At 41.8% G+C, this 14,547-nt stretch overlaps 1 protein-coding gene across 2 annotated transcripts in view; it reads left to right on the forward strand.

Moving 5' to 3' along the window:
- The first annotated feature begins 13,741 nt into the window (after positions 1-13,741).
- LOC128942753 (cadherin-6) overlaps positions 13,742-14,547 on the forward strand; it is a 97,336-nt gene continuing 96,530 nt past the window's right edge. Inside the window, exon 1 of one of the 2 annotated variants that reach the window (XM_054285435.1) lies at positions 13,742-13,917. In XM_054285435.1, coding sequence (XP_054141410.1) covers positions 13,786-13,917 — 132 coding nt within the window. In that variant the 5' untranslated portion in view covers positions 13,742-13,785. The remainder of the gene's footprint in view (positions 13,918-14,547) is intronic. The other variant, XM_054285434.1, reaches the window with a different exon arrangement.

Consider the following 14,547-nt stretch of genomic DNA (forward strand, 5'->3'; position numbering starts at 1 on the left):
GAGGACAAAGCACTGAAAATGAGAGATAAAGAAAGTTTGTCTACTTCCCAACTTTGTAGTCATCCAAGTAAACAATTACAAAACATCACATTTGTGTTTTTCAGCTTTTGTCTGCTCCACACCATATCTTTCATCCCACTTCTTGGATAACTTAGTGTTTGAAAATGAAGTCTAAAAACTCAATGAGTTTCTCATGATTAAAGGACCATAAGGATCCAACTTCAAAGCTTCATGCAGACAAAATAAACGGAGTTACTGTGTGAGACAACTGCCACCATGCTGGGCTTATGATTCTGGCAGCTACTTTCAATATTAAGGAGCAGGAAACAGGATGACAGAGGCCTTTCTCTACATACCAGACAGATACTTCGAGCCTTTTGTTAACATTCAGAAGAGTTTCTCTGTGGTCTCAGAGGAGAGAACAAACAAGAATAGTATCATTTCTGCTGCAACTACATCAGTTGATGATGATGACAGGGAAACAGGAAAGGAAGAGTGACCTTACCTCCTCTGCCTTCTGCTCATCAGCAGTACAAAGGCCTGGAAAGGCAGAGGGAAGTATAGAATGAGAAATTCACATAACTACAGTCAGATCTAAAGAAAAAAAGAGGTATCTTTTTAGCCTGTGTTCCATCAGGCAAACTTTTATTAAGTACTATTCATATGCACTGTATCTGGATCATAGTATGCTAAACCACATCAGCAAATATGAATACATTTATTATTCCAATTAGTTTCGTACTCCCCTGGAAGATATTAATTTGAGATCTAATGAAAAAAATGGGATAAACAATTCTTTTGTTGAAAGGATGATGAACAAGACTGGTACAAAGTTGATTAAAATAAGTAGAAATTGCTGCTTTCTAATCTGGGATTTTGGCTAATTCAGTGGGACATTGAACACCCATTTTACAATCTTTTTAGCCCCAAGCAGGAGACATGAGAGAGAAAATCCCCAGCAGGGGGTAATGTAATGTGACCTCATTGGGATATTCCTACAGAGATGATAACAGAGGGTTTTGATCATGACAGGGCACCCTGCAAATGTACTAGTTGGCTAGGATTTGGTAAAAATTTTATGTGTGTGGCTTTTTTGGTTACAGAAATGACAATATTTTATGGAGTTGCTATTGCAATACTAGTGGGAGAATTGTATATTTACCTGATCCCTCTAATATCAGAACCATTCACAAAATAAAAGGGGAAAAAATACTGCCTGGAACCCTGTCAATATTTTAAAGGAAGAAATAAGACTTTACCACCCAAATGCCACTGAAAAGTACAAGCAGTTTGGCATCCGAGTCTTAATGTTGTCTAAATCTGACGAGGCTAAATGTTTACGTGCAGTTACATGATCTTTTAATTGAAGAGAAACTGGAAGAGTCATAGATGAGCCTGAATCACAAATTAAATACCACAGGGCTAATTTGCTCCATCTAGAGCTTTTGTTTTAGTGTAAACAAACATCTTTTAGCCTACTCTATTTTAAGATGAAGACTGTACAGCGAGAAGTGGCTGTTCCTACGATACCTCTGGGAGCAGTGCTGCAAAATATACACTATATTCTTCAACTCTGACACGGAGGGATTGCCAGAGAGCTCAGAGTGGCTGGGTCAGCGCAGCTACCCGCTCTGCCTCTCACTTCTCACTGCAGCCCTGCTCTTCCTGATGAGCCACAGCAACTGTTTATCTGACTGCTCTGTAAACCAGATCACTCAAATGCTTGGGGTTAAAAGTTACCCTGAGAAGTTACAGCAAAATAACTTCCGTGACCGAGCTCACTGGTTCAGCTCTCATCGAGCTGTGTCAGCAGAGCTGGAGGAGTTGGGATGGTGAACTGCAATGCAGTCTTCAGCATTTCCCAAGCATCCTTCCCAAATGTAACGAGTAATTACACCCTCCTCAGCCTCTGCAGCCCTAGGAGCTGGATGCCTCTTACCAAAAATCCCAAAACTAACAAAGGCTGTGCTTTGGCAATATAGTACATTTGGCTTCAGAGTTCATCATAGATCGTGGATGTAATGTATTAACTTGCTCTGCCAGTGGTGACAGGTGAATTTTTACCAGTTGGCTGTATCAGCAGTTGTCTGTTGCCCTATAGCCAGCATGCAGCCGCTGTACCAACACATCATCATTCATTACTGTGAATCTATGCTCTGTTCAACAACCAAAGAAAAAGCAACTGTGAGCCGGTTGTTGATCCAGGCCAGATGTCTGTTTTGCAGCAACCCAGCCCCCAGATCCACTGCTCGGGAGTGTGGAGTTACAGGCTGGGCAGGCTGGCGTGAAGGCAGCCTCACTCGCACCCTGTGCCTCACGCCTGGCTTGCCCCAGCTCTGTGCCAGCAGGATGGGCCCACGCAAGGAGGCCCAGCAGCTTTCACCTGATATCACACCAGCTCGGCCACAGGAGCTCTCAGCGCTGCTATGGCAATGGATACATCACCGTGCAAGCTTGGGAAATTATTTTCATCCGGCTCTAACAGCGTTTTCCTTTAAAAATTTGCGCACTGTGTAAGAGAGTGAAAGCAGTGATGGATTGCTTTCTACCTGGCAGCTGACACAGTTGGCGAAGGCCAACTGGAAAGGCCTTCTTGAGGAGGGAGAGCTGATGTGCCATTCCAAAAGCCGTACTGGAAGGGGAACTTTTCCATAAAAGGTAATGCTGCAGCTCGGAGATTTTGCAGGGAGATGTTGCAGTGTGTCTAGGGCAGCTTCTGCAACAATCAGTTCCCAGGCCCAAACCAATCCTGGGAACAACACTGCTTAAGTTCTGATGACTGGCTCAGAAATAACAGGGACCCTCTCCAAAGCTCTTTGGCCATCTTGTGACACAAACTATACTTTCATGAGACTACTTTGCACTTTCAGAAGCAGTATTCACCTCCTTAACAGATATGGAGCCTTTGTATGTGTCACTTTTCATTTCAAGATTTTGGATCCCTGAATAAAGCTCACCTGTCTTTTCACTATAATATTTCAGATTTTATTTTTTTTCCTGTTGATTATGCCCCTACTCGTTGCAGATTTCAGAGAGCCAGGTTTTCTCTTGCAAACTACCCAAGAAAAGAAATGGAAATATCTTGTAAATCCCAAACCAAGCCAGCATAAGCTAGTAAGTGCAAAAAGGACAGAAAGAACCATGATATTCTGTAGATGAAATGCATGGGTAAGAAAGGATTCTGTGTGTCCTCTTGCCTCCTTACGTGCATTAGAGATTCATTGCAGCCTTTAATTGCTGCTGCGGGTGGATAAAATAGAAGGGTTGAAGAAGAGAACTAAGGAAAAAATAATGGAAACCTGACCAGTGACAGGAGCTGATTACTGCTGGCAGACTCTATAGGTTTCAAATTCATGCTGTGACTTAGGAAATAAGGCCTGGCTGGGATGCATTTTTCTGGAATATCCCTAAGGAATATCTATCAGTGATTCATCTAAGCAGCCACTGGATATCATTACCACTCTACCAAAAATGAGGATAAAATAACAATCTGGAAGAAATGAAAGAAACAAGTGCCCCAGATTTTCTCTCCAGCTGTAGTAAAGAGATCACAAGGGTGGGTAAAGAAAGGAGGGGGGAAAGAGGAAAGGGCTGAACTTTTCATCTGCATGTCCTCAGTTTGCCTTTAAGCTGTGCACATCTAGTTTACTCTTGTCAGAAGCTACCACCACCGTACTTTGTAGCTCTAAAAGAAAGAGATAATTGCCTTTTTTTCCAGTCACATGCTTACTAATACAGAACTTTATTTCTTTTTCCCCGGCCCTACACAGTAGGACCTCCATCATTCAAAATAGCATAAGCTTTGCTAGAGATGTTAATGCACCATCCAGAGCAAATACAATGCACAGGCTTTGACAGGTTCACATTTTGAAGTCCCTTTTGAACTCACAGTTTCTTTCTTTTTTGTCAGATGAACAGTGGCCAATTATAAATTATGGCTCTTTCCAAAGGCCCCATCCCAACAGCGCCTATGAGTTATGTTCCTACTGGGTGTCTGCTACATTAGGCTGATTTTATGTCTCCAGATAGTTGTTGGGCATTTTCCTTGCTGTGGTGGTTAGCTAATGTATAACTAATCTTAAGGGAGAAAATAGAAGGGGAAATTAATTCTAGTAATAAAAAGCCTTATAAACATTTTTTTTTTTTAAGGACATGCCAAGAAACCTATTTTTATCCATAGCATCAGATACTCAGCTGGACCTCGAACAGCAGTTCACTAATTTACGTCAGATGCCCCATAGGGTCTCTTTGATTTGCAAGTTTAAATAGAAGACTGTTATTGAAATCAGTGTTCTTATATATAATATATAGCTGATCCAAAGAGAATGTAAATATCTACCACAAACCAAATTCACCCTAGATTATCTGAACCTTTTAGGAATTAACTGCAAAAATTACACTTTGGAGCTTTTAAAACAAGAGATAATTGCCTTTTTTTTTCTGTCATGGGTTTACTAACACAGAACTTTAGATTTTCCCAATCCTCCACAGTGGGACTTCCATAAGTCAAAGTAATGTAAACTGTGTGAAAGATGCTAATGTTAAGCACTACAAAAATATTCAAATAGGCTATACAGTATTTCAAGTGTGAAACAAAGCCTGTGGGTTCAGGAAATATTTCCTCACCCAATTCAAGGAGAACATGTAAACAGGATTTTTTTAACTCTTCATAGTCTGCAGTGGAGCTTTACTGTAGTGCTAATCCCTATAGTACCTTGAGCCCTGACTCAACAAAGATGTAAGTGAACACTCCAGACTTGGGTGGACTACTCTAGTGCCCTAAGTTTAGTCTGTTTCTATTAACTTGCAGAGCTGCAACCTAGGTCAATAAACTAGAATTTCCAACAAGAATCCCAAAGCAGCTACTGTCTTCCCCTGCATTTTTATGGAGTCCTTGCTAGAATACTTATTTTCATTCAACTACGAGATGGTCTTTTCCTACAAGAGCCCAACAGCATCACTCTAATTCCTGTTAAAATACTTCCTACCTTAAGAGAAGGCCATATGAATAAAAGGTGTGAAGGAGGATCTAGTAGAGGATGTTTAGCTTTTTCCTTTTCAGTGTAGTACCTATTAATGGGATCTAGGTGTGTCCCACAGCATTGCAGTTCCTGAAATAGCTGCAGGAAAAGGAGACAGTGAAATGCAGAAGGCAGTGTGTTAATTCTCTTGTGAATTACTATCACAGTTTGCTACTAACTGAGAATGTAAATAAAAAAGGTCCTGAAAATACATTCTTTCCTAGTGGGGACTATTCTCATTAAATGCAAAATAAAAGGCTCTTCCTGCATCTCTTTCTGAGGCAAGAATACTTCTCTTCATTCAACGAAAAATGGCCTAAAATCATATTAACACCAGGCTGAGTAGCCAGCTGCATTATGCAGTTTCAATATTTCTTTTGCATTTCATAGCAACCATTAGTGAGCTGCCTCATCCTTAGGGACTTTACTTCTAATGTCACACATAGTTGTGCAACTCCATTTGAAGGGAGCCATAAAATATTCTGTTAAGAGTTTGGCTCCTGGTTTCTACAAGTTCCTTCAGAGTGCCAGGGTTTGAGGATGCAGGATACAGGATGACTGGGCAACCATGTAACCCTGGAGGATTAGGATGAGGGGTTACAAGTTACCAGCATGGAAGCAGATGAGGTGGAAATATTTTAAATTTTGCAGCCTTCTAAGAAAAGTATATGTATTTATAGACACTGCATGGACATTTTTACACTTTCAGCTTCAATCACACTATTATTTGACATTCAGACATCCACTTAAATCCAAAATACCCCTGCCTTCATATGATGCAGACTGAGATTAGTGCCTGTCTCCTACAGTAACATGTGTTACAGTCATACGAGATAGGGACAAAAAAGTTATGAAAATGTCCTGGTCACTGGACCTCATAAACTAGAATCACAAAGTTTGCCTTGTGGCTTCAAAGAAAGGCAGAAGGAGTTGCAATTTCCACTCTTCAGACGAAGGCTTTTGTGACAAACCAGATGAGAGGAATTCCAAAAAGAAAGAGGGGGAGGAAAAACACCTATTGAAGGGAACAATAAAATAGCCCATGTGAAATGTCATAAAAAGAAATTTGCTAGGCCCTTGCGCCTTCAGTCAAATGTCAGAAACAGCAAATTATGTTCTTAGATAAAGCAAATAGCATACAAAGAACCCACAAAGATGTGGTGCCAAGGGTGTTCGTTTCTTCTGGGATGACAATATCAGTTGTTAAGTAGAAAGGCAGCAGTAGATCCACTGATTAGCTCAAGTAAATGCTAATACAAAACCCTAGGTCACTTCACATTCTGTATATAGCTAGAGAACAATCTTTCACAAGTGTCCTGGGGATTTTTCATCATTTTTATTACTATGCTGCTACACAACTTCTCCTGAAAAGGGAATGTATCTCTTAATGTGTAATATAACACTACATTTTTTCCAGTGACGCGGTCTTTAAGAAATTTTCCCCAACCACCATTCTCCTGCACATACACAAAGGTGCAGTAGTTCACAATCCACTCAAATTTACCATTTCAACAGGTGACCCAAATGATCCAAACTAAAAAACTAACTTTGCCAAGAATCACTTCTAACCATATTGATTTCTGTGCCCAGGTTACAGCACATCCCATTGATGGTTTTGATGACAAAACTGGAGAGAGGTGAGCAGGGGCAGAGGCAGGAAGGATGAGCCCTCAGGTAGAGGAAGGGGAAATGACTTAAACTGCTTTGTCAAGAAAAATGCAATGTGCATTTGCAGCCTTAGTGTAAGGGAGGTTTGTGGGTGAGTGGGTGTGTTGCAGAATTCAGTGCTGGTAAAACCCCACAGGTCACTGCAGCCACGCAAGGAATATCCTTGGGATTATATGAATCAAAAAGGGGAGGAGATGGGGGAAAGCAAAGCACCACTTTTTAGAAAACTACTCAAAAATTATCTATTATTCATAATGTAAACCACCCAGCCTAATAGACAGAAAAGTCTCTATGTGTCAACACTGTTATCAGGCAAGATGAAGATTTGGGCTAAATCCTAATCCTGAGAAGGTGGAACTGATCAGCCTGGGGGAAAAGTGTGACCTGTGGTTCTCAGCAATACTTATCTGAGAAATGAGAAAGATACACCTGGATTGAAACCTTTGGTAGGGACCAGCCATGACAGGCACTCTGAATAAGAGGATAAAATACAGTTTTGAGCTAGAGCAGAGTAGGAGCCAGGTTTGAATTTTATCTCCAGATCTAAAATGACCCATGACATGAATCTGAACTTACTTCATCTCTTCATTTTCTTTTTTAGCATTTGCCTTTAATCTCTATTTAGGTGACAAATCCTTTGGGCCAGGAAATCTGCAAATGGATGTGTATATGTGTGCACTACTGAAAAATACACTGTGATTTTGACGTATTAATTATCTGCATGACTTTTTTAGTGCTTTTTCTCCCATTATACTATATATACTGTGCAAGCTGAGGTAGAAAAGACAGTTATTTCCCCAGAGGTTATTAAAATACAAAGTATGTTCATGTCAGACTCACAAGCAAGTTATTACTGCACAGTGAGTAGCCTACATCAGCTGAGGCATAGTACCTGTTCATAGAGGTACTCTTAGTCAGGAACACATGGAAGATAATTCTTTTTAGCCCAGTCCACAGTGGAAAGGGATTGACAAAATCAAATTACATGGTGTTTTCTACCATCTGACAGTACATACAGACAGTCACTGTGGCTCAGGCAGTGAGAAGTAACTGGTTAAACCATGGTAAATTACACAGAATCTCTGAGCCCTTAGAGAAGAGAGAATGATGGATACAAACAGACAGGGGACTGGTAAGAATGTTAGATTCACACAAATAAATAATAAGTTCCTTGGCCAAAGTGCAGCTTTGTGACAACAAATGCAATCATGTAGAAGAGTTCTGCAGTCTGCACAATAAATTAAAGGATATTTTTTACAGAAAATTAAGTATTTCTTGAAAAATATTTATATGTATCTTGTAAAATATTCCCAAAGCATCCAAAACTTTGACCAATGTAGAAAAATGCATTGCCTTCTAATTTTGCTTCAATAACATAGCATGTGGAAAAGGGCAGTATCTCCAGATTCTGATAGTGTCCATGACTAACAACTCCTACAACATCAGCACTAGATTATTACTGATAACCTTTTGTATCAGTTCCAGGGAAGCTATCAAGAGTCTGACTGCAGCTGGATGATATTCAGTGAAATTTGGTCATGAACTGATTCTATTGTATAATGGTTATTCAGCTAGAGGGATAGAATCTGATTTTTCATTTGCTGGCATCCCTTGCATGTAGATGTGTGCTGGCTTCTCATTTATCCTAATGATGTAAGCTTTCATTTTTAAAGACCATACCAGTTGAGGTTTAGTTGATCTCCATGGTGTTTTGCATGGAAGAAGTCTCTGTCCTTTCAGGCCTTTCTAAGTCAAGTGGAAGGGCTGGTTGCTTGTAGGAATGCTGATTAGTGCAATTATAACTTCATGTACCTGTTGAGGCAATGGAACTCCCCAGGCATTAGCTGCTATTTACCCATCTTATTTGTTACACTGACACTTTATGCTTCGGTCAGGAATGATCAATCCGACATACTGGGAATGCAAAAGGTGAAGGATGCTGTTATATCACTTTTAAGAGCAGAGTTTCTTGGTTGCTTGCCATGAGTGAGGGGTGAACCCTGAAACACAAAGGTTTGGTTCAGCTGAACCTATTGAAACTATCAGTGTGTGAAACTTACCTGCCACCCTTCAGCTCGTTACTTTCACTACGAAGTACTGTAATTACTGATTCCACAAGCAACACAACAACAGCTGTTCTTGTGATATTTTAATACCACTGGAATTAGGAGAGCTAAGAAATTCAGAGGTATATGACAGTTTTGAAAATATCTGTTTCAGTATGAGTTTATTCCAAAATGAAATTGTTTTTGCCATCCCTAGGCAAAAAAGGCATGGACTAAACACTGAAGAAAAAAATGGTGAGGGATCATGATGATCAGGTTTATTCAATTCAGACGTAAAGCTATTCCTTAAAGAAAATCTGTGTTTATTTGAAACAGTACCCAGAGAAGGATAGGAATAGCTACCATTCTGGAAAATCAAATTTCCAGATTAGTTTTGAAAATAAATTTTCATCTTCAACCTTGACAAAAAAACAAAAGTTCCAGTTTGCTCAAAGGAATTGCACAATTAATGAATAAATACAACTACTTCAAGGATAACCCAAAAATGCTATTACTACTTTCTAATTGCTATCATTCCCTGAGTCACACCACTGAAATGGGGAAAGACAGACACTCAAGAAACCATAAAACTGCAAGAATTTGCAGTATCAGGTTCCCTACTTGGGAAGCAGCTGAGAGGTTCAGACAGCAAGCTAAGAAAAAAAAAAGGCAGATTTTATAATGTTTCCACAAAATCAGCAAGCTCTGATTCACATTTTGCTTCTTTGTTCTTTTGTATCTCACAGTAGGAATCTTTTTCACCCTAAAATATCTTTGGAGTAGGCAGAAATGGAGTAGTTCCTTCTTCATGTGGTTTATGAAGGAACCAATCAAACCATCTGCTGCTTTTCTTCATCACTTCTAGAAGGGGCTAAAACATGTAACTAACTCAAATTAGAACAAGGCATTCAGATTCAGTGGAATAATCTCCTCCTACAATTTTGGGGGCCTCACTGGAAGAAGGACATTGACAAAGAACAAAACTATTCAGAAATTGAGAACAAATATGCTACGCAGGGTTGCATGCAATCACTGGAATCCTTTGGGCAAACCATTACTCTTCAGTGGCCAAGCAGATCAGGATGAATTGACAGAAAATGGGAAAGTGGTTTGCGCTATCCTGTTTCTTAAGTATCTGCAACAAACTGGGACTAGGAAGACACCAGGGCTGCTTCAGTGCTGTGAGAAGCACACCTTGCTTGAAGAATGGTAAAATGTGACATTAACTCAACCCTTACAATTGCCTGGCTAATCCTTGATCCCTGCATATAGATCTACAGGACTGGGCTTAAACATTTGAAAGATGTGTCATTCAAGCTTGAGAAAGCAAGGCTCCCCACCCCTAGGAAAAAAAAAATAAAGCAGAAAAGAGGGAAGAAACATTTTCTTAGACTGAGGTTTCCCCTTTATAAATTCAGAATAAGGTCCATCTTTATTCTTGGAAGAGGCTGGGCAAACTCTGAAGTGTGGAGTTACAAAGTGAGACATTCAGATTGTTTTGTAGATACTGCAGCTTGTAGTGAACCATAAGTGGCTGTTCACTCTTCAAATCCCACATAGACATGTTCTATTTTTTGGAAATAGCATTTCACCTAAATAGTTTAGAGAATATTGCCACATATTCCTAGCTCACACTGCTGCATCTCCTTTTTGCGCTAGTGACGGAGACTCATGGACATTATGGTCACAGTCCAACTCTCGGTTTGGTTATTCCACAGAGGCTGCAGAGGCAGAAGTTGCCACCTGAAGTCTTTGTTCTGGCTAATTCTTGCCAGTCCATGGGCAGGAATGATTGCTTAAGAGAACAGCCACAGACTAGACAGGCATTGAGACTGTACATTTTACCTTGAGTACTGATTCTGGTTTCCAACACAAGATTGGTTCAAGAGCTGCAAACAATGTTTGTCTCCTTTCCAGCCTTGGAGTCTTAGACTCATGAATACTCAGTTCTTCTTTGAACTGTCTTATATTCTCCACCTCACGACAGGGAAGTTGTTTTCAGCCAATCTTGATCAATTTTCACAATCCTAGCTGAGCCTTTCACTCAGCTAATGTATCAGGCATACAGGACTCTTCACTGGCTAATGATGTGATCTAATCTGCTAATTCTATTATCATTATAGCTGTCAATAGAAGAGGGCTGAGGAAGAAAAGCATCATCCTGAAAATATCTCTCAAAAATGAAAGAAGTTTTCTTCACACAGCTATGGACTTCAAATTGTGAACCACAAATTCATATAATTGATTAGACGATAAATATCTTATGCACATGTTATGGAGAACACAACAGTTCCTGCACTAACTTTTCCTTTTTAACAAAAATACAGAAGACCTTCTTGGATATTATTAATTTCACTCTGTCTGAGAAAATAAAAATTAAATTAAATTAAAATAAAATAATAAAAGCAGCCTTACCAAGGCTAATCAGAATATGACGCATCTAGGAATGAATAATGCCCAAGGAGACCTCAGGGTTAGAGTGGGCAGTGAATTCACAATGCAATATGGCAGGGAACAAGAAAGCCTGCAAATGTGGTCTGTCATAAAGAGAGATAGACTGTGTCCAGAAAGGTCCCGTGGGAATGCTCTGCAAATATTCACTCGGTTTCTGACCTGTCATTGCTGAAAAAAAAAAGAAAATAATGAGGGAACCAGGGGAAGTTCAAAGAAGAGCAACCAGAATGATCTCCAGGCTGGAAAAACTCAGCCATGGAAAGACTAAAATAGCCAGATAGTGGCAGTGGTACCTAAGTGGGTTTTCAGGGTGATTTGCTTGAGTTCACAAATATATGCAAAGCAGAATGCAGCTTCTTTACACTGCTTTGGCTTTTGCAGTATCATACAGAGTCCTTAAAATAATTAATTTTGCCAACACAGTGGCTGTGGGAAATAGCTTGAAGGCTTTCTTAAGGAGCCTGTTGGCCACAAAAATCAGACTCGTTACCTGGTGTGCAACAAGCCAATAATTATACACTCAAGAGAGACATTGATTATTTATTTCACAGTTGCACAAGCCTGGGTGCTTGGTGGTATTCCATAAACCAAGCACACCAGCTATCAAATTTTCATGATTTGTACATTTCGGCAAACAAAGGAGTTAGTGTTCATTGGTGACAAGTTACATAGTTCTCTATTAGTTACTATCCTATCTTCTATTGGTTAATGATTCTCTTGCTTCTCATGCTAATTAATCTTTATGGTCAATCTTTCTCTTCAGTTGTTGGGTTTCTTGGGTCGATGATCCATGAGTCGGCGGTCATGATCTCTCCCTGCCAGAATTACCTTTTACCCAGCTGGAGCTGATTTCAGCACAATTGCTGAGTTATCTTTATTAGTTTCTTCCTTACCTTGGGAGTTCTGCCAGTTGTCCTTGTGGCTGGCAAATTCTGCATTCTTTGTGTCCACTAATGGAACATCCTTCCTCCCAAGCTCTGGTAACCTTCCCCTAGGTCCAAGATCACTGAAGCATGTCAGGCCCTAACCCTTAACAAGTCAATTCTACCAACAAGTAATTTGTTTTTCTAACACCTGGACATCCCTAAGAGCATGATTGTTAGCTGTGTTTCATGGATTAAATCTCCCTTCTTGTGGACGAGTCTTGAGAGTACACAAAGATCAAATATTAAAGAACATCTTTCCTTAAAAATTTTTACATATTCCATATTTTACAACAAGCCCAGCACCAGTTTCAGCTGTGCTGTGAAGATGGTGCTGCAGCACTGAGCACAAGCAGCAAGATTGCTACCTGAATTCCTGGTGCTCAGGGTATTTAAATTAAACTAAAAGCCTTGAAATAGTCCAAAAACAGGACACAAAGATGGCTTAGAGCCAGCACAGACCCATCCTTAAGATATACAGCATGTAGAAATTGTGAAAGGTGGATAGGAGCAAGGGAAGAAAAAAGGAAGAGAAAAATAAAGAAAAACAGGATGTCTTTAGATTTACTGGCAGGGAAAAAAATCATAAAGGTCAAACCTAAGACGGTGGAGATGTGAGAGGCAAATGGCAGAAAGCTTCAGCTCATGCAACATTTCCTATGAATCTTAAGGGGACACCGTGCAGCTGAATTGGAGTGGACTCTTGTCAGGTAAATAATAAACCGGCTGGCAATTTCCATCTTGTAATTTAAAATATAGATTAAGTAAATGCAAAGCCTTATTTCAGGCTCTATTTAGGGGTCTGGGGGTTGTGGGGGGGTGAGACTGTACAAAAAGCATGTATGCAGAGGGCTTCACGAGTCCCGCAAGCAAAAGCTGAGATTTCAGTTTGTTCTGCATTAAGATTAGTCATAACCTCCTGAGTGGGGAGCCCTCTGGGGAGAGAGGGACCAAGCAAAGGCAGGCACCTGGAAAATCTCCCTCCGCTGCTTTCCATTCACATAGAAACCGGCACATGCGACCACGAAGTGTCATCTCTATCAATAATTCACCGAAATATCTTGATTCATCAAGTCCAGGAACTTCCTGGGAAGTGTGGGAAAAGACCAGCGGGGCATCTCAGATGTCGGGAGAAGGACTTAAGACCAGCTCGGAGGATGAGAAGCCGCACAGCACAAACACACAGTTCACAACACAGGAGCGTGCCTCTGCCTCCTCTTTATCCCCCCTCCCCCGATTTTATTCCGCTTTAGCTATCGCTACCAAACGATTGGGAAGAAGCTGGCTGCTCTCCACCTCAAGCACGGAGCTGCTCTCGGGGAGGAAGGGGGGCTCGCTGGCACAACCCTCCCCCTCTGCCCTCCCACCGCATTCAGTTGCAAATCCCTGCCCGCCCGGAGGAATCGGCTCCGCGCCCGCTCCGCGCCCCCCCGGCCCCAGTGCGGCAGCCCCGGCAGCCCCGGCAGCCGCAGCGCCGGCGCCAGGGGTGCGGGTGCGCGTATGTGCGGGTGTGTGTGCGCGCCTGCCAGGGAGCCCAGCCGAGAGGGAGGAGTTTGGCTTTTTTTTTTTTTCTTCCCTCCCCCTCCTCCTTTCCTTTTTTTTTTTTTTTTATTAATCAGGAGCAGTGAATGGAAACCAATCAGATAGAGAGCCCCCTCGGCTCGGGCTGCCTGCATGCCGGAGTTAAAAAGTGCTGCTGGCCGAGCGGGAGCCCTAGTGCGAGGCGGGGAAGCTGAGCGGCGGGAGAAGGGGCCGGGGAGCTGCGCCGACCCGGGTGAGGCTCGGCCGCGTCGTCCCTGCGTGCCGGTAAGGAGATGCGGCTCTGCACCTCTGGAGGGGCAAGTTCTGGCTCTCACCAGCCAGCCGCCTTCTGCTTTTTTTTTTTTTTTTTTTTTTTTTACCTTTCTTTCTTATTATTTCTGCCGTGCTTATTGGGAATGCTAATTAAGGGGGGTGACGAGGAGGGGGACAGCACTTATTTTGCAAAGTTGGCAGCTGTCTTGCTCTTGCGGAGGGCTCTGGCCCCGCCGCCGCGCCGGGGTGACCCCCCCGGGCTGCGCGCCCTGCCCGGCGCTCAGGGGCGTGCGGGGACCGCGTTTGCTGGCGCTGCCAGTCAAGTGAAGGGATGCGGCGTTTTCCTGGGATTGTCATCGCCAGCAAGACACTTCAGGCGAGGAGAGGTGGTGAGAGCGGGAGAAGGGGTCGTGTGTGCTTGGAAGAGACTAACAGTAACAATCAGTAATAACAACAGCAAAAGGATGAGTAACTAGAACATAATTATATTTAAAGTCTGTCTCTGTTTCTTGATACTGCCTAGTTGCTTTGAAATGAATACAGGGCAAAGCCCTTCGAATCATGAGCGAAATCCGAGGCAAAGTGCAGAACTGAATGTAGAGCACAGTTGAATTGAGGCGCTCCCTCAGTGAAAAGAAGGGG

Source organism: Melozone crissalis, unplaced genomic scaffold (genome assembly GCF_028551555.1).
Source record: "Melozone crissalis strain CALT ecotype California unplaced genomic scaffold, PUWL_Pcris_2 ptg000042l_1, whole genome shotgun sequence".
In the NCBI taxonomy this organism is placed as follows: domain Eukaryota; kingdom Metazoa; phylum Chordata; class Aves; order Passeriformes; family Passerellidae; genus Melozone; species Melozone crissalis.